Consider the following 22,311-nt stretch of genomic DNA (forward strand, 5'->3'; position numbering starts at 1 on the left):
ATTATTATTATTATTATTATTATTATTATTATTATTCACAATCACTTGAGAGCAATGAGGAGCAATAATGATACTCCGCCTTGATTTAACACCCCCAAAATTCCGAATAATTAAAAACATGAATAAATTATCCTTTAACAAAAATAAAAAATATTAAGTAAATGATAAATTATGTTTTTTTTTTTACATAAACATCACCTCTTTTTCGAGGATAGAACTGAATGATTATACATTAGTGCCAAGATTAGTTCAAATAAATTTATTAATTAATTTTTCACTCGTTTGACTTTGTTTCTCTTTGATCACTTTCACTTTTGACACATGGGAGGCTAGAGAAAAAGCAATGAGGAAAATTAGCATCCTTCATATGTATGTACATCATTTAAAAATTGATGTAGTCTCCAAGGCTGCAATTAAAAAATAGAAAGTGTGAATTATTTTCCATAAGATATATAAAAGGACAAAAGAACTCAAGATAGTAGGGGTAAGAAACCATTATGCAAATGCCATTGGAATTTGTATTTAAAGTATTACGTATAAAATATTAGAAATATTGCTATCATTTTCCTACTCAGAATGATTGAAGGTGTTTATTTATAATCTACTTAGATATTGCCTTTTGCTTGTCTGCCAACATTATTCCCTTTCCACATTTTTTAAGTTACTAAACAATTCAGTAATTTGGTCATATATATATAATAGATTATTCATTTGACAATGAGTTTTACGTTGATCTCATCAAGCATCACGCAACACATTTAATTATTTATAGCTGTCATTATCAACGGAATTTGTTCAATTACAGGTTACAGCTTTGATAATCTTTTTTTTTTTTTTTGTTCTTACGAAAGAAGTTAATATTTGGAAGAACTTTTATATCGTCTCACGTTATATAAAAGGAAAAAATGAAAAAAAGGAAAAGATTGAGGAATAAAACAAAGAAATTAGGCACAAAATATACTTCATTTCTAAACGCCAAAAGATAATACGCTTCATTTGAACGAGAAGTGAGAACATATATATGCATAATAATTTATTAGAATGCGATCGGGTGCGTAAGAGTAAAATAAATACTAGATTTTATTATAAAGATTAAAAAATATAATATATTTCTCGCCCTTTCAATTATTTTGACGTATTAATTTTAGTTCCTATAATAAAAATTGATGCATTCTTAGTTGTTATATTTACCAAAATTTTAGTCCTTGGACTAAAAATGTATTGATTTTTTTAATAGGGATTAAAACCTAGTTACCTTTTAATATATTTTGAGGGACAAAAATATAATTTATCTTAATTAAAATTAAAATATAAAAATTATAGTATATTAATTGAAAATCCATGTAATTTTTAAATAATGATTTAAATTTAATTATTTATGTATTTTTTACATTCTCGTGTATAAACAAAAATGATGTTTGGATAAGATTAATTGGATGCCTTGAAATGCGTGCACGCAACGCTAAGAAAAGAAGAGCAATTTTGTCAAGTTCATGTAGCTAGCTTAGCCAGATCATCATTTTCTCTCAAAACACCTTTGAGACAATTCGTTTTAAATTCTGGGCCTTTTGGTGGAGAGATAGTGCATAATCCCCACATAATTAAGTATTGTCCGCATGTTCTACTGATTAAACAGAATTCTTAATATTAATCATACATACATATTCACCATCAATTCACAAGTATAGCCGGTGATGATGACTTTATTTTCACCTTTATGTGTGTACACGTTCTAATTCACCGGTACCAAACACCAATTGTAAGTTCTGTTTAACTTTTATCAAATAGAGTACCTAATAAACTATATAAGGATGTATTTGAAATATTTTATTTAAACTTATATTGTGGTTTATGATATTTTTATACATAGCTTTTAAATTTATTCCAATGCATTCTTTTGTAAAACGTATTAAAATATTTTTTTAACTTATTCCAAAAACTTTATTATGAAACTTGTAATAAACTTTCGTTTAATAAAAGTTTATTTTACTTAATTAAGCTATTGATATTACGAAAATTCTTATTTCGTTTCTTATTTGGTTATAAAAAGATTAACTATACAATGACAAATTCATGTAATATTTTGCGGATGTATTTTGTGAGAGAAAATATTTTATATAAAAATGAGATGATTAAATTTGAATCGTTTAAATATATATAAAGTATTAAGATTTAATATTAAAAAATAAAAAAAATAATTATATGACATTAAATCTTAACGATTCATATTTGATTATATGATTTAAATTTAATAATTATCTCATTCATATATATATATATATATATAAATGAATTAGGTCTCGACTTTATTAGAACAGATTTTACATCTCAATAAATATTTATAAAGATTCTTATAAATTATCAACCAATAAAATTTTTTATATCGACAATAAAAATTAAATTCATTTATTTTAAATATGAATTTATTTCTTATCAATAGAATGAATTTTTATGTATTATTTTGTATATATAATTAGAGCTACACAAAATTTTTATAAAGGTTTTTAATTAATAAAGGGGTTAAACATCTCTTTCCTTATAAATAGAAATATTCACTTGTTATTTTCTCTTTCAAAATCATTAACTTTTGGTCCTCCATTTTAGAAATGTGTTATTTAAACTCCACTTATTAAATCTATCAATGCAATCAACGATGATGCCCAGTTAATACTGCAAACGTGGGTGACTATTGGCTGCCATGTGACAAGTATTTTTTCTTTTGTCTCGAAATTTTTTCGAAGTTTCAATTTATTACCTATAAAATTTAAAGTTTAATTTTTATCCCCGTAAAGTTTAAAGTTTAGTTTTAGTTTTCATAAAATTCAAAAGTTCATATTTAAATTCTATAAATTTTCTAGTTACCATAAATTCAAAATTTGATTTTAAAAAATTGTTTATATAGGGTTACCTTCTGAAATAGTACGTACTGTTTAAATTTATTGTTAACATTTTATTATTAACTTTATTCAATTTCAAATTTTTAACAGGGGGATAAATAACAAGCCAAAAATGTCAATTTACCGATCTTTTTATTCTTTCTCTAAGCTAAGTTTTATAATATTTAATTTTATTTACATATTGTGGCTATTATTTAATATTGAAAGATTGTTTTCTGACATTAATTTTACATTTTTTTTCCACTTTCAACTGTTGAAATAATACAAAAGACTTAAAGGAGGATATACATAATAAAAGACTTCTACTTCTACTTTATTACTAAAACAATTAAACTCCTATCTTTATTTGATTTATTTTTATAATTTATCATTTTCATTTTTTCTCTTTACCGTATATATTTATTCATTTTTTATTTTTCTTACAGGTACCACCTCACCGCGCTAGGGAACTCGATATACAAAATAAGTGATCACGAGTGGGAGATAGATTGGTGTGGAGATCAAATTGAAGAACACCTCCGAATCAAGTATTAAAATTAATCACATTAATGATACATTTAAAATAAGTGTTTCTCCTGAATAAAAATTACAAATTAAAAATAACGTATAAGGATTAAAATATAAAAAATTTCCTAAAATCTAAAAATACTTTAAGATCGACTAAATTATTCTTTTATTATTTGCGCCTAATCTAACTAGAACACACACACACACAAAGGAGGTCCGTACGATTGATGAGTAGTGGAACTCATAGGATATCACAATTGAAATGATGCGAAGGCATGCATATCACAATACCATCTTGTGTGCTTCTTTTATTTCTAACCTAAGAAAACAACCAATTTTATGGGATAGTATTCAAATTCAAATTGCCCTTTACCTTTCTTTCTATTTCACCTTTTTGAGGAGGGGGAGGGAGTTATTGTAGGGTTGTCTTTTAAAATAAGATATGAAAGTAGGAGTAGGGAAACCGCTAGCTTTTCTGGTATCGTATTAACCTATATTTATTTATATACTTTATTGTTGTTAACTAAGCCGTCTTATATGAATGATGGTATTCTGGTGTCACACTATAATAATCGTTTTAGGTGATTTTACACAAATAAAATAAAATCAATAAATAAATGAAAATGAATAATAATTTTATAAAATTAGTTTTATTATCATAATTATTTTTTGTTTTATAGTCCATATTATTAATATTATAAAAAATATAAATGACAGAAAATACTTAATATTATATTAAAAATTTAAAAATAATTATTTTAAGATAATTTTTTACCCAACAATTATTATTGAACGGAGAAAATAGTAATTTTAAAGGAAATTCTGAAGCATGTGATGAGGAATCCAACGATGAAAACGTTTTTGACATGGATTTAAATAAGCTATTTAAGTTTTTTAGGCTAAATATTGGGGTTCAAAAAAGACATTCCAAATTTCAATATTGTCGTTTGTATGTGTTACACAAATATTTTTGAGTTAATAGTACAATATGCTAATTATGATATTGTTTAAGAACATGCTGCTCATCTCGCGGATTCAACCTTGTGTGAGCAGTGGACAATATATAATTAACTCTTCTGTTGGCTTCGTGACGAAAAAAGATAAAGACACCGTAGTCGTAAATCCTACTATAACTTTTTATTTTAAATATTTTACTGTCGTAAATATTCATGATTTCTATGAGAAAATTAAAAAGAAAAAAAGAAATCGTACAAGCTTTTATAACTTTTGTGTATAAAATCGTGATTTCATTTACGCCATATCCTTAAATGAGTATTTTTTCAAAATTTATCTTCATTTTGATAAATTTTTTTAAAAAATACCCCTTTTAGTAAATATCCTTACCATCCTTTTTCTCATAAATTCCTTTCATATGAGAAAGAGAGTTGTGTTTGTTTCTCGGGAAGATCATGGAGGAAAGCTAAAGAAAATAAAATGAGAAAAGTGTGGTGACTAAGGGGAGAAAAGTGTGCTAGAAAGAAAGAAAAGACACCGCACCTACGACAAAGATTTTGGAGTACTGTATGTGCTAGAAAGACAAAGCCATCCCCGGCTAACTATATGCCTATTCTTTATATATTTAAAAAATGTAGCTTTTTAGTATTATTTTTTATACTAATTTTTTATTTGATTAATTATTTTATTTTTTCATATATTTTTTTTGTCTCTTTCTTTATTGTAAAAATTTATACAAAATATAGTACGTATACATTTTTTATCCCTTTAATGCAAATGAAGAAAACTATGTGGGTTAATTGTTTTCAAGTCTCTGGTCTCAGGGCAGTCTTAGTTCGAGAATTATAGGTTTATTTGTTTGTTGCTGGTAATATCAAAATGCGGTTAAAAGGAATGTTTGTTTGGAATGTATAAAACTAATTATATTAATTAAGAGTTTTGTTAACCAAATGCTTTAATTAAGGATGACATTATATTCATTAAGAAATTAAAAGAATATTGAAAATCATATAAAAACTCATTTAAAAATTACATAAGAATACATTTTTATGTATTTTAATAAAACATTTTTTTTTTACTTTCTTCAATTTAAGTTATTGATTAACATCTGTGTTATGTGTAGTTACTATAGCTAACCAAACGAATAATCCCATCACAGTTTTAATATGTTTACTATTGATTTGATCACTTTAAAATGGCATCAAAATGCTGATAGCAATATAATACGAAAATTTACAGCATGCATGAGTGCGTGTACGACCTATATCCTATATATGGCATACTTAAGTATGAGGAGGGGTATCAACAACGCTTAGCTGCTTAAATTAGGTATAATATTTTTTTGGGTGCATAAACAAGGAAAGAACAAAAAACAGAAGCTATTTTTACAATTGAAAAATAAATTTCAATTTAAATTGAAGATTAGTTTTAAAAATCATACACTCATTGTTACTCTATCGAATATTTTTTTTCGTATTAAATATTGTATGCATATATTATTATTTGCTCTATTGAAACTTGAAAGTCAATTTAAATAATTTTTAGAATACGAATTCACGTTTGATTTTTATTTGAAAAAATGAAAATTTTGGACAAGGATAAATTAGAATTAAATATTGTAATTAATTATCTTTTAAAAAATTAAGTATTATAATATTGAAAATCTTGATTTATCTTTTAAAAAGAAAATATTTATTGCAAAAATTGAAAACAAAAGAAATCCATACTCAACTAAAAGTCTAAAAGTATTAAGTTATATAACAAAAATACATGCATTATTTTGTAAAAAAAAAATACTAATTATAACTATTGCTTATAGAAATTCTTAAAATTAAAATGACTCAAATCCTATATGAAATTAATTATGTTAATAGATAGATTGAATAAATTTACCATTTTATATATTCAGATCCAAATGTTAGAAATCCTTGATTGAGAAAATCAATAATTTTGTAGTCAATAAGGAAAAATAAAATGAGAATTGACATGTCAACTAGATTGAATATTAATTTTCTAGTCTAGTTTTTTTATCTTACTAAAAAGACTTAATTAAACTTTGAATATTAACTTTGATTAAAACTTTTAGCCACGACAATGAAATTCCTAAACATATTTTTTAAGAATTTTTTTTATCAAACAATAACAAATTAAAGTAAAAATAAAAAAATGAAATTGAAGTGGGAATATTACTACTATTACACTACTTTTTATTATAAATATACTTTTTAAATAATATAATTTGAACATAAATCATTTCATTTTAAAACTTTTTGTTGACTAAAATATATTTTATAAAATAAAATTTATTCAAATCAAGTTTACCAACGCTTTCCTCCACATGCGCAAGGTTGATGATGTTAACGTCATAGATTTGATTTACTACTTTGTTAATTTGTCACACAAATTCGAAAAGTTAATAAAGATACTCCTACGTATTATACGCTGATGAAGTATATGTTTACACTTGAAGTTACTGCAAGAGCCAGCTTCACATAATGATTAGTATAACCGTAACTCGTTGAGAGCATTACGCCATTATCAAGTTGTTCGTCATTAGTCAATGATAGAATCGTTAAGCAAGTAATTTTCGTTGACTAATGTATAAAATTGTCAACGCATTATACATGCAATCGACCATCATGGCGGAAGAAGAAAACCGAATTGAAAGACGATTAATTGGGATGGAAAGCTGAATCCTTCAGGCAACTAATGTGGCTAAAATTTTTAATAAATAATTTTAAATTCTCCTATGACATCTTTTTATCAATGTTAATGTATCCCTTATAGTCACTATCGGATGATTTTTTTTTTTTTTGCATTTTAGTCTTTTTTGAATTTATGCACCTAAGATTACCCCTTTTTGCATCTTAGTCTCTTATCGTATTCATGCACTTGAGACTATAAGCTTGTGTATTCCTGTAGACTATGATTGACTGACCCTGTATAACCTGTCTTATTTATTGATCCAGTATTTGCTATCTGACCAACCCTGGATAGCCAACCAATGATCTTGCATTGGACGTTTCATGAGACTCCAAGACACAATCTAAGTGTAACGCCCATGATACACATATGAGAATTGTAAGAATAACAACTAGATGGAATATGAGAAATCATTTCAGGAATATCGGAGTCATTCGGATATAATAAAACCCTATATGAGCCAACGTTAAACCACACAAAGGACATATATTACACTTTTCGCACTAAATGTTTTTGGGTTAGGTCTCTTGTTTTCTTACCCATGATCTAGCTACAAAAATAATTAATTTTTTATTTATTAAATATAAACACATTTAATATTTTTATGTATTTAATTAAAACATTAAATATATTTTATTTAATATTTTTGTTAAGAATAATTCCACATCGAATAATTCATGAACATGATAAGTGTTTATATAGCTGGGTAGACCATGAGAGAAATTTTAATAAAGGAGAGAAGAGGAAGGAAAATGAGAGGTTTTAATTACATATTATATTTGATTAAAAATAGTGGATGCATGGAAGAAATTTTAATGGAGATGAGATTGGGGAGTTTCCCTTTTCTTCATTAGTTCACAAGAGGAGAGGAAGGAAGGAAGGAGTTTTAAAAATTAATTTAAATTTGCATTTATATAGCTTTAAATTTTAAAACACACAAATGTTTTGATCATTATAATTGAAATGTTTTACATTTTCACCCCTACCTTTCAAATCCTCCCAATTGAAGAAGAACAAAATTGGATGGAAAAGGATTTTTCTCCCCTAGCCTCATAAAAATTGATGAGACAACAAAAATTTATAAAAATCTCCCCCTCCTCTCCATTTCCTTCCAACTAATTAAATACTATGTAAATCTGCTTATAATTAAAGCAAACGAAAATACACATGCAATTAAAATACATATGACCGAAGATCAAGAGCGTATTCATTTAATAATTAGCTGTAACCCTTTTTTCTACAGACAATAATTAGCTGTCTGTAACTTTTAACCTTTTCATACATAAATATAGTATAAGACACAGACTAATTAACTCATTGACAACTGCTTAATGAAATGAAATAAGCAATGAATGCCAATGCAGTCAAGGATAAGGTGGAAGTGTTTAGCTTGGATAAGTCAAATTAAATTTCTCAAATTTTAGACGTCTCATCTATTAAAAGGCATTGCAATATTGTGCAAGTCTCAGTAGCACGCCACGTGGAAGATATGATACAAAATTCGTGCACTCGAGAGTGGCTATGGTTAGACGCATATATTGGTTTTCTTAATTATGGGAATTTGCTACCACCTTTTCTGTCCCACTTTAAGATAAAGCAAAAGCAAGCAGCTAGCTAGGGGAAATAGAAAAGCAAAGGAAGAAAAGAAAAACATGAAAGAAAGAAAGAAAAGAAAAGAAAAGCAATAAAGAAAGGGAAAAAAAGAAGAAGAGAGAAAACAAAGACAAAAGGTTCTCAAAACTCCATGATTATTCAAATTCTCTAAAAAAACAGTACCAAGCAGTAGTAGTGTTCCCTCTACTTAATCAACCCACAGGAGAGGACCTCTACAAAGACCCTGTTTAGGCTTGGGTTGGAACAACATCAAAAAAGAGAAAGCAGACTTTCTTTTCTCTTTTGTAGATCGAGATCGTAGAAATTAAGAAAGGCATGAATAGAGGTGTTTTGCAAAGCTCACCGGTGCAACAAATGATGGCCAGAAACCCTAACAACTGGTGGAACATCAACACCATGCGCCCTCCTCCTCCTTCTCAAGCTTCTGCACCTTTCTTCTCCACTCCTTCCAACTTTCTAACTCCTTATAACCCCACTTCTCTTCCTCTTCCTTCTTGGCATGACAACAATCAAGAGCTACCCGAGTCATGGAGCCAGCTACTCATGTAATACACAAATACACACTCTCTCTCTCTCTCTCTCTCTCACACACACACACACACACCAAATTAACACACCCACATGGTTGCATGGCAAGGCTTGGTATTTTTTTTTTTTGAATTAAAAGTATTTACAGGTTGAGAGTCATGTACTAATCCTTTCGGCCGATAATCATATACTAATATCTCTCGAGATTGATTTCAGAAAATAATTATTTACTTTTTTGCAATATTCTCTTTTAAGAAATCTAGAAAAACAAGAGATTATTTCTTTAAAATAAGTTAAACCAAACCCTTACTTAGTACTTACATATATGAATATGTTTGATTATTTGAAGGATTAAATCTAACTGATTTTAATTTGTTTTTGGTTGCATGTGTGGTTTTGGGAAAAAGGAGTGGGATGGTGTCTGAAGAAGAGAAAGGGGGTATGTGCCAGATTCAGTCAAAGAAGTTGGAGAACTGGGAGCAACAAATGCTAAGCCAGGCTCCAAGTGCTCCTATTGTTGATGTTAAGCAAGAAAGCTCGGTGAACAGCTATGTGTATGGGCATGGAACAAACGAAGAGTTTCAAGCAGCAAAGCCAATTACATGGTCTCAAATAGTGCCTGCTTCTTCCCCCAAATCATGTGTAACAAGTTTCAGCAGCAGCATGTTGGATTTCTCCAACAATAACGCCGATGCGAGGCCTCCTCCACCAGATCCATCCTCAGAGGTAAAATTATACACATTAATTTAGAGAGATTCTACACAATTTAATTTGTTATTGTTTTTCTTTCTTTCTGGGTTTTGATACGAGTTGCACATTTCGTGAAACTTTACTAAAACCAAATGACAATTGAAATTAACCTTTGAATTTGGTCCCCGAAATGCTTTCGTATTGAAGAATATTTTCAATTTTCATTTTCCAATTTAATATACATACGCCAAAGGCGTGGGTCCTCCAACTTTTCTTTTTAAACGAATATGTATGTAAAACGGTTCTTCTAATATTTTTCTTTATTATATATAGATAAAAAAATGGATCGTTTGCTTCTCTTTATCTTCTATTTTCTTTTGGGTTTCTACTTTAAGTATTTCTTTTTCTATTGCATTATAATTTTAACGATTTTTTTGTTTTTTAATTTCAAGTGTAATAGCAGTACTGCAACTGGTGGGGCATTCAAGAAAGCTAGGGTTCAACCGCCCACAACTCAGTCGACCTTCAAGGTATTTTCATCGATTGCAAACAAATACACAGAAACTTCCAACCTCGAACACTTTTTCAGGCAAACCAACACACATAACCGCACACAAACATCACATGTGTGTGGGTGGTCACTGTTGTTTTTCTTGATTGTCTTGTTCCTACACATTTTTATTTCATTTTATTTTATTTTTCTCATTTTATCTTGATATATGAAGAATTAACATAAGCCAGCATATCAATTAAGCATGTGTTTGCCCGTTACAGGTTAGGAAGGAGAAATTAGGTGACAGAATTACCGCCCTTCATCAACTCGTTTCCCCATTCGGAAAGGTATAAACCTAATTTATTCAATGGAATTGAATATTTACATAAACTTAATTTATATCCAAAATTGGAATAAAAAACTAAAGTATATATATATATATATATATATATATATATATATATATATATATATATCTTCATAGAAAACCTATAAAAGTTTGCATATCCAATTAACCTCGTTAGTTCCCTAGCTCCAACATAAGAATGGAAAACGATACTTTTTCTTGATATGATTCATCTTCCCCATACCCTCTTTCTTTCACACAGTTTTTTAGAGAAAAGAAAACAATATGCTCTTTGTTTATATAGCATTACATAGAAGAGAAGAGATGACTGAGAATATGACTGTAGTGTGTGATATATATTTTGATTTTTTTTTTACTTTTGCAGACTGACACGGCTTCTGTCTTATTAGAAGCTATTGGGTATATCAGATTCCTTCAGAGTCAAATTGAGGTCATTAATGTTTATTCTCCTCGCTCTGTCGATTTTTGCAAACGACCACGAGAGTCAGTGAATAGTGATGGCACGCTAGATGTTAGAAGTCCATTATTTCACGTTGTTCTAATCTTTCTGCTTCCACTTTAGTTTTTGAAGTTCTAAAAATATTCTCTTTTCCCCGTGGATGATGCAGGCCCTTAGCTTACCATACTTGGGCAGTGGATCAGGAAACATGAGGCACCAACAATCCGTAAGAAATAATACCAACCCATTTCTAGTTAGCACACAACACATACATAAAGCCGTTTCTCACTTCCCAAAGCAATGATATATATATATATATATATATATATATATATATATATATATATATATATATAAAATCACTCTAGCTTTCTCTCTCTTGCAGCATCTTTCTTCTTCTTGCATGTGCGCCAGAATGCATACTAATTAATGGGTAATAATGTGGTACTAATTGAGTGATGATTTGTAATTGTTTAATGTTAGGTTCAAGGAGAGAAGAATTGTATATTCCCTGAAGACCCCGGTCAGGTATGCTTTTTCCTTGGATCCACTAATTAACCCCTTAAAGGGATACGTTTGGGGATTTTGCATTTGGAAAAGAAGCTTAGCCAGCCACCTGCAGTTCGACTTGCATTCTATATTATAAGTGAAGAAAAGTTTATAGCTAGACAATTAAAGACAAATGTCACCAGCTTTATCAGATATAATACTATATATTAATTAGTTATTATATATATAGTAGTTTGAACACTAGCTAGTCAAATTCTCATTTTATTTAATTTGTTTCTGGCCGGTTATAGTTGCTGAATGAAAACTGTTTGAAGAGGAAAGCAGCTAGTAGTGAGCAGGTAATTAATTGTTCTGTGAATTTTTTCCTTTTCTAATAATGATTAAACTAATTCAATTTTTACTTATGTCTTGCTTTATTGGTTGTTGCTATTAGGATTCTCAAGAAGAAGCAAATAAAGACCTGAGGAGTAGAGGGTTGTGCCTGGTTCCAGTGTCATGTACGCTCCAAGTTGGAAGTGACAATGGAGCTGACTATTGGGCTCCTGCTTTTGGTGGGGGATTTCGGTAGATTGCTCAACTTACTATATATTAATGGGTTATCATGCATATGCAGCATATATACAGCAGAGAGGAAAATATAATATTCATGGAGATTGTATAACATCATTAGCAGTCAATCTGCTGCAAAACCTAATTAAGGCTGATTGCTCATGATGCTATACAGCATTCCTGAATAAAATGTATGCTGCCAGTCAAGTAGTATATATTTTGCAAGCCCTTGTGAAGACTCCTTAATTCACGGAAATCAGGCTCTATTTATTTTCACTAGCTTAATTAATTAAGAGGTCGATCGATCGAACAATGCTAGATTAATTAATGTATGTATATATATGCAATAATTGTATGATTATTTTCATTGCTACTTCTTTAGCAGTAACTAAACAGGAGATCATAAAAGCTATTACTAATGCATAATCTGCATATCCACTATTTAAGCCTTTAAGATTAAATTTATTGTCCATTTGGTACATCACGAAATTGTGAGAAGGATATACAAAATACGACATCGAGCTAGTGTTTATTTAGACCAGTTTACATAAGTTACTTGAGTGCATGCTAAACAATATTTAAACTTTTTTAATATATTCTTTATTTTGAAGCTAATTATATGTGAATTTTATTAAATAAATATTTTAACAAATTGTGTTTTATTTAATAATAGAGTGTAATATTCCTATAAATACTCGACCTAGCAGTCGGCATATATAAAGTTTGCAGTGTATTTTTGTACGTGGATGAATAGACGTAAAAAAGTGTGCACACTTCGCAATGACATACACCGACACCGACAGAGTTTAACACGCATGCAGACTTGTATCGCATGCGGGGGTTATATTTATAGTTATACTTATTATACCCTTTCTTTGGTTATACCAGTCACCGGTGTATATAGCAGAATAAATAGCCCTAGCTTGGCTAGGGCAACCCATCTGTTATTGCATTTCAGCAACACACTTCATTTGTTTCATCATAAATTATAATATATAGAAAAAAATTGTTAACAATAAAAAATTTATTGAACATGTATTTTTTATTTATTAAATTTGATGATAGTAAAAAAATTATAATGTCACTTCAAGAATGAGTCTTCTTATTTTAATTTTTGAATAAATTTTAATCAATAATATAATAAAACATGTATTAGAAAACTTATTAATAACATTCCTTATATTTACAAGATGTTTTGAAAGAAATTATTACGATGAAAACTTTCAATAATAACTTTTACATCACAATACAATTTTTAAAAATGCGATCAAAATTAAAACCTAAATATTAGTACTTCTTATCAAACCACCATCACCAACTTTTTTATGTAAATGTTGTTGTCACGGCCGGCGTACGATCATGTAGTGGTGGCGGGAGTGGAGTTGATTGAAGCAACAACAATGAGAGGTGACAATATGAATAATGACATGGTGATAGTGGTAACATAATAGTAATGATACTAAATATAGGATGTCAATTAACAAAGATCACATATTAAATGAATAACAAGATTACATCCAAATTAATATAATATAAAATAATAAGAATTAAGATATAACAAATAAATTAATATAAGTGACTAAATTATATTTTATAATAATAATTGATAACATGATTTGTACCAATTTATATATCTTACTAAATATGAATTTATATATATATATATATATATATATATATATAAATATTTTATATTAAATATGAAAAATTTAAAAATATTTTAAAAAATATAGTTTTTCAAAAATTACTAGTTCAAATTGATCAGCTCTACACCAGTTTGACTGATTCCCATTGGTTCTTAAACCATCCGATTTTTCTAAATTAATCAATCGATCTTCATGTCAATTCTTGGTGGTTCAACTAGTTGAACTGGTCAATTGGATTTTCAAAATATTGATTTTTTTAATAAAGCTTCTAGACAAAGAATAGATTTATCTTTTAATAAATGTATATATTTTGAACTCTTTATGTAGGTCATCAAATTTAATATTTTAAAAAGGTAAATAAATATGTGATTTATATATTATAACAAATTTAATATAATAATAATAATAATAAAAGAAAATATAATTTATGTTTACATAAATAGGCCTAAAAAACTTCTTAAAATGCCTAATGTCTAGCCTTTTTTAACTAAATATATTTTTATTGGACTAATTGTAAACTAGACCGTAAATTTCTATCAGACGACCTAACCAATTTCTATCTATTTATGTGAAAAATGAATAAATTAATAAGTAAAAAGATAAAAAGCATCCACAAACAAGTTTAAGGAAAACTAATAAGTAATAATAAAGTGTCTGTTATATAGAATGGTTTTACTAGTTGAAAAAAATACTTACCAGCCATGACATTTATATTTGAAAAGTTATGTGCAAATAATATATATATATATATATATATATATATTCCCCAAGCTAGGATAATAATCTAATTACTTGCAGCCGTTTGTTCTTATCATTGTGTGTCCTCTATCTCGAAAATTAATAAAATTATAAAAAAATCGATGGCCAGCTAGCTACTAGCTACTGTAACTAGTATCGCATATAGAAATTGGCTTCTCTATTATCATCCGTTCCTCAGCTGTCTCGCATGTGAATAAGAAATGTACAAATTCCAGTATTACAAACTTCCAATAAGAAGGGGTGAATTAGTGCTGCGATGTATTTAAGAAATTGGACCATCTGAACTGACACGCAAATGATAGTGAAACATTCTATGGCTCTATATACAATAACGAACATTAATGGCATGGGTTGCATACAGCATATCTGATGCAGCCATTCATCAACACAAGATACTTACGTGTAGTTGTGCAAAAAAAGATCAATTAATACACAAGATACTTACATTTTGTCCAGTTATACAACTTAATTACAAGTTTGGAAGCATGGAGAACTGAATTAATCATCAAACAAATAAGCATAAAAGAAAAAAGGAAAAAAGAAAGCGTGAGTGAGCACAGAACAAACAAGGTAATTCATAAAGTGAATAAAAACAATCAACACGGCATAGCAAAGTTGCGAAAGAAAATAAACCAACTAAAAATGGGGAACACTCGATACGGCAAAACAAAAAATAGAAAAGTCTAAATCACTTCATGTCTATATATATGCGAGTATGAGGAAGGATAAGTATTATAGTATTTAAATTTGCACTTATCATCGTTAAATTTTATAGATAATTTTACCGAAAACAACATAGTTAACTACTTCCTTTTTCAAAGTAATTTTTAGCCCTTTAATGTTAATAAAAAATAAAATGCTAAATGTTTTAACAAATTCAATTTACAACTAATAAAATTTAAACAAATATGATTTATAGCAAAGTAAAATTGTTTTTTTTTAATTTAGAGACTTTGACCGGTTAAATTTTTATTTAAAAACAAAAAAGCTTAAAGAAAAAAGTTGAAAGATCAAGATTAATTAAACTTTTTTCATGAACTAAAAAATAAATTTTTAAAAAGTTTAAAAACTAACAATCTAATCCAAAATACAGTGAATTGAAAGCAACAACTTTCAATTTAGGATTTTTATTCACACCGTCACTTTTTCTTCTTCTCCTTAATGACACAAAAACAAAAGCCCAATTTCATAAAACTCAATGCAAAAAGTTTGGGTCCACATACAGTTCTCTCTATTTGCTTTTGTATTTTTTAAAAACTTTTTTCCTCCTAGAAACATGATAATTGTTGTGTATAAGTATATTTTGAGATTAAATCACATAGAAATTGTTAATTTCCTTCTTTTAATTCTTCCTTTTTATGTGTGAATAATTGAGATTTTAACATCATTTAAGTTTTTGTGCATAAAGTGTTCAAGTTTTGTGAATTTATAGTGTTTGGTGAATAATTGTCACAGAAAAATAAAGTAAAGCTCGAGAAAACAAACTTAAGATCTGAAGATGTTCGCTTAGCGCAACACAATCGCTTAACAGGTAGAACACGCTTAGCGCCAAGAAGTATGAAGAAGTCTGATACGTGAAGGCGCACTCAACGCAAGTCACACGCTGAGCGCTAGGTTATCGCCATACTCGATAAGCACGGTAATCGCGCTTAGCACGAAGGTTGCATGAAATCCAAACTGAATTGCAACTATAAAAAGAGAAAGAAGAGAAGAGAAAAGACAAATGTTAGAAGCACGAGAATCAATCATTAGGAGTCATTCTTTCTCTCCATTCCCTTTCTTGTCTACTCCTTTCATTACCCATTACCCTCTTACAATTATAAAGTCTCTTAAGACAATGAGAGACTAAAATCACTCTTGTTGGGAGCTTAATAGTCAACTATTTTTTATGTAATCACTCTTCCTATTTATTTAATGTTATTTTAATTTCATTATTTTTTTTCTTTGCTTAATTTCATTGTTTATGGTTTGATCACCCATATTCATAGTAAATTTTAGGGGTCACATTGGGAAATGTTATTCACTAAAAGAATTGGAAAAGAACATCTAAATAATTCATCTCTAAGGATAGAATGATTTTATTTAGCCTATTATAATCTCCATTCTTAATGCAATTTAACTGTTTTACCTCTTAAGGAGATTTGAGAGAGAAAATAGATAAATTATACCGTTTCACATGAAGGATCATGATAAGGATAAATTAGTAGATGTAGGTGATAATTAGAGTAATCTAAATAGAGAAATTTTTTTAGCATTACATCAAGAGTAACTCTTGTAGGTTAAGCCCTAGACATTCTCATCTTCTGAATTAACTTTTGCTTCTAATATTGGCTTCTCTCATCTTGTATGTTTTAATTAATTAATTTAATTTTATGCTTGTTTTTCTCTCTTGTTTGTTTAAATTTAATTTTATGCCAATTTATTTTACTTTTCTTTTCACAACCTTTAAACCAATTTATTTATTATTTGAAAATTATAAATTTACCTACCTAAGTACAAACAAAGTTCATCTAGACTTGATACTTAAACTTTCGTTTTATTTTACTACTTTACAAATTTGTGCACTTGTCAATCGTTCAACAAGTTTTTGGCATTGTTGTCAGAGACTTTGTTCTTTGTACTTGATAATTTGGATATTCCAATTTTAAAGCAATTGGTTTTTATTCTTTAGCTTTTTATTTAATTTTTCTGAAAAAAATCAATTTTCTATAATCAATTTTTATTTTTAATTTTTATTTTAATTTTTGCTTTATAATACATTCTTTAACCTTGATAACCTGTGTTGTAGTTGTTTTCTTTCTTGTATGTGAAGTATAATTTCAGGAAACAACCTTGTTCCATTGGATCTAGAGATTGAAACAACTTGTAGAAGAAACAACCCTGCAAGAAGAAGGAGGGAACAACAAGAGGTCTAGGTAAATTAAGGAGAGAGAGAACCATCATCTTCGGTATCATCTTTTTCTTTCCATGTGATCAACCCACATCCCAATTTTGAAGAACGTATTATGGCAGAAGATAGGCCATAGAGTGACTTTGGAGGACTATTTTTGTTCCTTTTTACCTTAGTACTTTACTAGCATAGCCTGGCCCGAAGTTTAAGCCACCAACATCACTTATCCACATTCTTTCATTCAGCTGATTCAAGGCAATTGTTGATGGATTGACAAGTGCACCAATTCGTTTCAAGTAATAAAGTTAAAATGGAAGTTCAAGTATCGAATTCACATGGATTTTATTTGTACTTAGGTAGATGGATATTTTATTAATAAAAGAAGTTAAAGAAATTTGACTTGAAAAGTTTATAAGAAAAACAATAATTTAAATTGACAGAAAATTAAATCAAACAAGAGAAGAAATTAAACAAAAATTTAAATTGATTAATTAAAGACAGAAAATTTAGAGAACCTAATAATATTATAGAAGTAAATTAAGAAGATGAAAATGTTGAAAACTTAGCCTAGCAGAGCTACTTTTTGATGTAATGTTAATAAATTTTCTCTATTTATAATTATTTTAATTTACACCTGTATCTATTAGTATACTCTAAATTTGGTTCTCCACATGAAAGGGCCTAATTTATCTATTCTCTCTCAAATCCCTTTGTAGAGCTAAAATAGTAAATTGCATTAAGAATAAAGATGTATAACAGGCTAAACAAAAATCAACTTATCTCTAGTGATGACTTTATTTAGATACTCTTTCCTAATTCTATTAGAAAATAATATTTTCCAACATTACCCCTAAAACTTAACATGCAAATGGGTGATCAAGCCACAAACAATCATGTTAAACACAAGAAAGGATAATACAAATGTAATATTATTAAATAGATATGAAGAAAAATTACATCAAGAGTTTAGCCTCTCATTGTCATAAAGGTTTTACAATTACAAGAGAAAAATATTTAGTAAAAGGGAAAGAAGATAAGAAAAGGAATAAAAGAAAGGAATGACTCTTAATGCTTGCTTATCCTTCTTCTAACTTTTGTCTTCTACAAGGAATTATATTATCTTGAAATCTCTGTTTATTTTTTTCCTTCTTTTCTCTTTTTCTTTTATAGATGCAGATTAACTTAGCTACGCGAATTTCTCGTACTAAGTCTACCTTTACTTTATTGAATTAGCCTGTTTTTCTTAATTAACCCATTTTTCTTAATTAGTCTGCTTTCCTTAATTAATTTATAATATATTCCAACAAATGATAAATCAATCATGTCACACACTATGTTGATATGCATACCCCATTTTTTTATTGAATAATTAAATTAAGAAAAAATATAGATTTGAATTGTAATAATAATATATCGTTGCACAGGTAGTTATGCAGAAACATTATAAAATAATTTATCATTTGATATATGTATGTTATTGTACACAAAATTAAATATTGACAGTTTTTATTAATGTAAGAGTATAATAAATAAGAATATATTTATATAGAATGTTAATATTTTGTGTCTAATAATGACATACATATATGAAATGACATTATCTCAAATTAATAATTTGCACATTTGAAAACTGTTAACTTTATATTATTGAACAAGTAATGGCAATGCCAACGTAAACTTCAAAAGCACTCATAGTTGATAACCTGAACCTGCAACGTTGCATTATAATAATATATACTGTAAATCTCTTTTCATATCAAAGGCTGTAACTTTGAGATGATATAAAAACTTAATAATTACATGTTATTAATTTTTATAAAAGCATATTTGGATAGAAAGTGTTGATAGTACGAGGTTGATTATAACTTAGGTTGATGGAGATGGAGTCCCTACTACAAGAACGAAACAGAATCAGACTAGCGAAAAGTTTTTCTAGCAAGTAAAACTGAGATAATTCATCGATCAAACGTAGTCTTCGTCTGTGAGTAGAAGAGAATCTTGAAGAGTGGAGAACGAGTTGCCTTATTGGTAATGGATGTGATCGCTTTTACCGTATGACTTTTCTAGATTTCTAGTCAATATATATATGTGTATATATATATATATATATATATATATATATATATATATATATATATATATATATATATATATATATATATATAATAGGTATGAAATTGAACAAACAATACGTAGTTTGTTGATACTATATATGTTATATGACCATCATGGGGACTAATTGTTCGTATTATGGTACGTTGCTCATTACAGGAACATTGACTAATCCCAGACAAAGTATGCAAAACTTCACAAGCCAACAATTTTAAGTAAAGTGAAGGAGTCTAGTTCAGGGCAGCCCAAATAATCAGGGGTATAAAGTAAATTTTAAGAGAAATTTGAAAATTATATTTTAAATATATATATATATATATATATATATTACTTTTGTCAGTATATAATTTATTTCCTATTTTATGAAAATTAATTATAATTTTTTTGATAAAACTAAAATTTAAGCTTTAATTACTTAACTTTGAGCTGACACATTTACTAGTTCAGTAAAATATAGAAAAAAAAAAGCATGATGGTAAAATGAAAAAAAAAATGATGATAATTTGATGCTAAAATGTACAATTAAATTAAGAAACAAGTCTTTGTTCATTTCCAGCTCGTGTGTGCAACAACCCAGCAATCACGTCTCCAACAGCAACCGTGCGTACATACATAAGGTATGTTTTTTGTTTTTTCGTACTATAAATCACAAGAAATATGCAATAGCATGCATGATGAAAATGTTGATGGAAACTCCAGGCTTGGCTTGACTTTCATAGGATATGCCTGCTGGAAAGGATGACAAAAAAACAGTAATCATGTTGGGCGTGAAGTTGCAAAGCAATAAACATCATTTCCAGGTGAGCAATTACCAAACATCGCCACCACGCGAGGCCATGTCATTTCCACACCCTAATTATTCTTCTTTTCGATGTGACGACATGCGTTGTTCATCCATCACCCTTTCTATTTCCAGATCTCTTTGTCTGTCACTGCTTGTAGTTTTGATGTGATATTTAAACTGTTCTCTTATGCTCATTTCCTCAAATGTCACTTTCCAATCTAAAGTAGCACAGCGTATTGGTTTTTCTCCTTATGATTGCGTGAACTAACTCACATGTTATTCTAGTTTAATTACTAAGTTTGGAAGCAGAATTTGGCTCTCTTAATAGTTGTGCAAAGATCGATTGTTTCTCATAAAAAAAACATCCATAGTATAGATCCAAAAAAAATATTGATTTTTTTTCCGTCAATGTGTGTTTAGGTTATAATATATAATGTTAATTTCAATTAAAATTGAATTTTCAAGCAATATGATTTTTGCTCGAATGTTTTATTCTTAAAATAAGTCGATACTAAAATTTTGATGTAAAACATAATTTAAGTCACTTTAACTTAAAAATTAATTTTATACCAAAGTTAGTTTTTTTAACGTGAGACTAAATTTTTCTATATTCACTTGAAATTACGTTAATTACAATATTTCAACATAATTTTTTATGATTCAACGTAAATCCAAACAAATTCAATGTATACAAAAAAAAAAATCTGAAAAAATATTGATGATAAAATTCAGTGTAAAATTTTGATTTAATGTAAAACCCACTTAAAGTTACTTCAACTTAATGTATTCTATGCCCAAATTACTTCAACATAATTTTATGTGGTGTTTAGTCAAATTTTAAATAACCTGACCGGTACTGGCCCATGCACTACACAATGGATTGTGATCTTGGTCTTACTGCCTATGTCCTGCTCTGGTTAGAAAGGCCTATTAGTCCCACAGTGTGTTCAAGTGATGGCCTGAAAAAAAAGGAATGAATCAAATGGATAAAAAATGTAAAAGAATTGTGTGATAGAGGAAAATTCTCTCAGAATTGGTTTAGCTTTTCCGTTTCTAACTGTATACTATTGAAATTGTCAAATTTGATGATTCTTTCATGCGTTTGATTTAGCTTTTCAAATTGGTTTTCTTAGGATTCTATATGCTTGTTTAATTTGGCAAATTTGTTGTTAGCGCATTCATAAATCGAGCATGTGTTGATTTGATAATATTCAGAAGGAAAATAATCAAGTGGTGAATGTGAATCTCCTCTGTATCCGTGCACATGATTAACGAGCCGGCTGGGCGGCAAAACGGGTCCCACCCGCTGTTCGTGTTTTACCGCGAGATTTCAAAGTGGACAGAGTTACCAAAATGTCCCACTCTTTTGGCCTTGCTCCACTTCCGATTCCACACAGCTGTTTTAGATGTTGCCATTTTAACCTAACCCTCGTTTTTTAATTCCATCTTTAGTTTTTCATATTATAAAATCTTTTAAACTAGTAGTAGTATAACTTATATGAAAATTTTGTCTTTTGTATAATTTTGGCTCAAATTAACCATTTATTATTTTTTTTATTCTTTCTTATTATATACTAACTCGAATTGTACGTAAGTATTCCCATGTTCTATATTGGGTGCAATTACTGCAGACCCATTGAGTTACCTCTGTCCTTTCACAATATCTTAATATAATTTGACGGTAATATTTAAAGGACTATCTTAGCAGTTAGCACAATATCTTTGGACCGATTAAACTTCACAAGTTAAACAACGTCATTGAAAGAAAGGAGACACACGAGAGGTTTAAATTTAACAGCCAGTTGATTAAAAACTCTCGCAGCAATGTTTTGCAGTAACATTAAATACAAGGGTCACATTGGTAAAGTA

At 28.5% G+C, this 22,311-nt stretch overlaps 1 protein-coding gene across 2 annotated transcripts; it reads left to right on the forward strand.

Annotated features, from left to right (window-relative positions):
- Window positions 1-8,399: 8,399 nt before the first annotated feature.
- Window positions 8,400-12,624, forward strand: LOC100785156 (transcription factor bHLH68). 2 transcript variants are annotated; one of them, XM_003530459.5, is made up of 9 exons: window positions 8,400-9,220; window positions 9,611-9,929; window positions 10,346-10,423; window positions 10,668-10,733; window positions 11,118-11,264; window positions 11,362-11,418; window positions 11,676-11,720; window positions 11,993-12,040; window positions 12,136-12,624. In XM_003530459.5, the coding sequence occupies exons 1-9, from the start codon at window positions 8,991-8,993 to the stop codon at window positions 12,268-12,270; spliced, it is 1,125 nt and encodes a 374-aa protein (XP_003530507.1). In that variant the 5' UTR covers window positions 8,400-8,990; the 3' UTR covers window positions 12,271-12,624. The 2 variants fall into 2 exon arrangements, with proteins under 2 accessions (XP_003530507.1, XP_003530506.1); XM_003530458.5 differs by having other exon boundaries at window positions 11,118-11,183.
- The last annotated feature ends 9,687 nt before the right edge of the window (window positions 12,625-22,311 follow it).

Source organism: Glycine max, chromosome 8 (genome assembly GCF_000004515.6).
Source record: "Glycine max cultivar Williams 82 chromosome 8, Glycine_max_v4.0, whole genome shotgun sequence".
In the NCBI taxonomy this organism is placed as follows: Eukaryota; Viridiplantae; Streptophyta; class Magnoliopsida; order Fabales; family Fabaceae; genus Glycine; species Glycine max.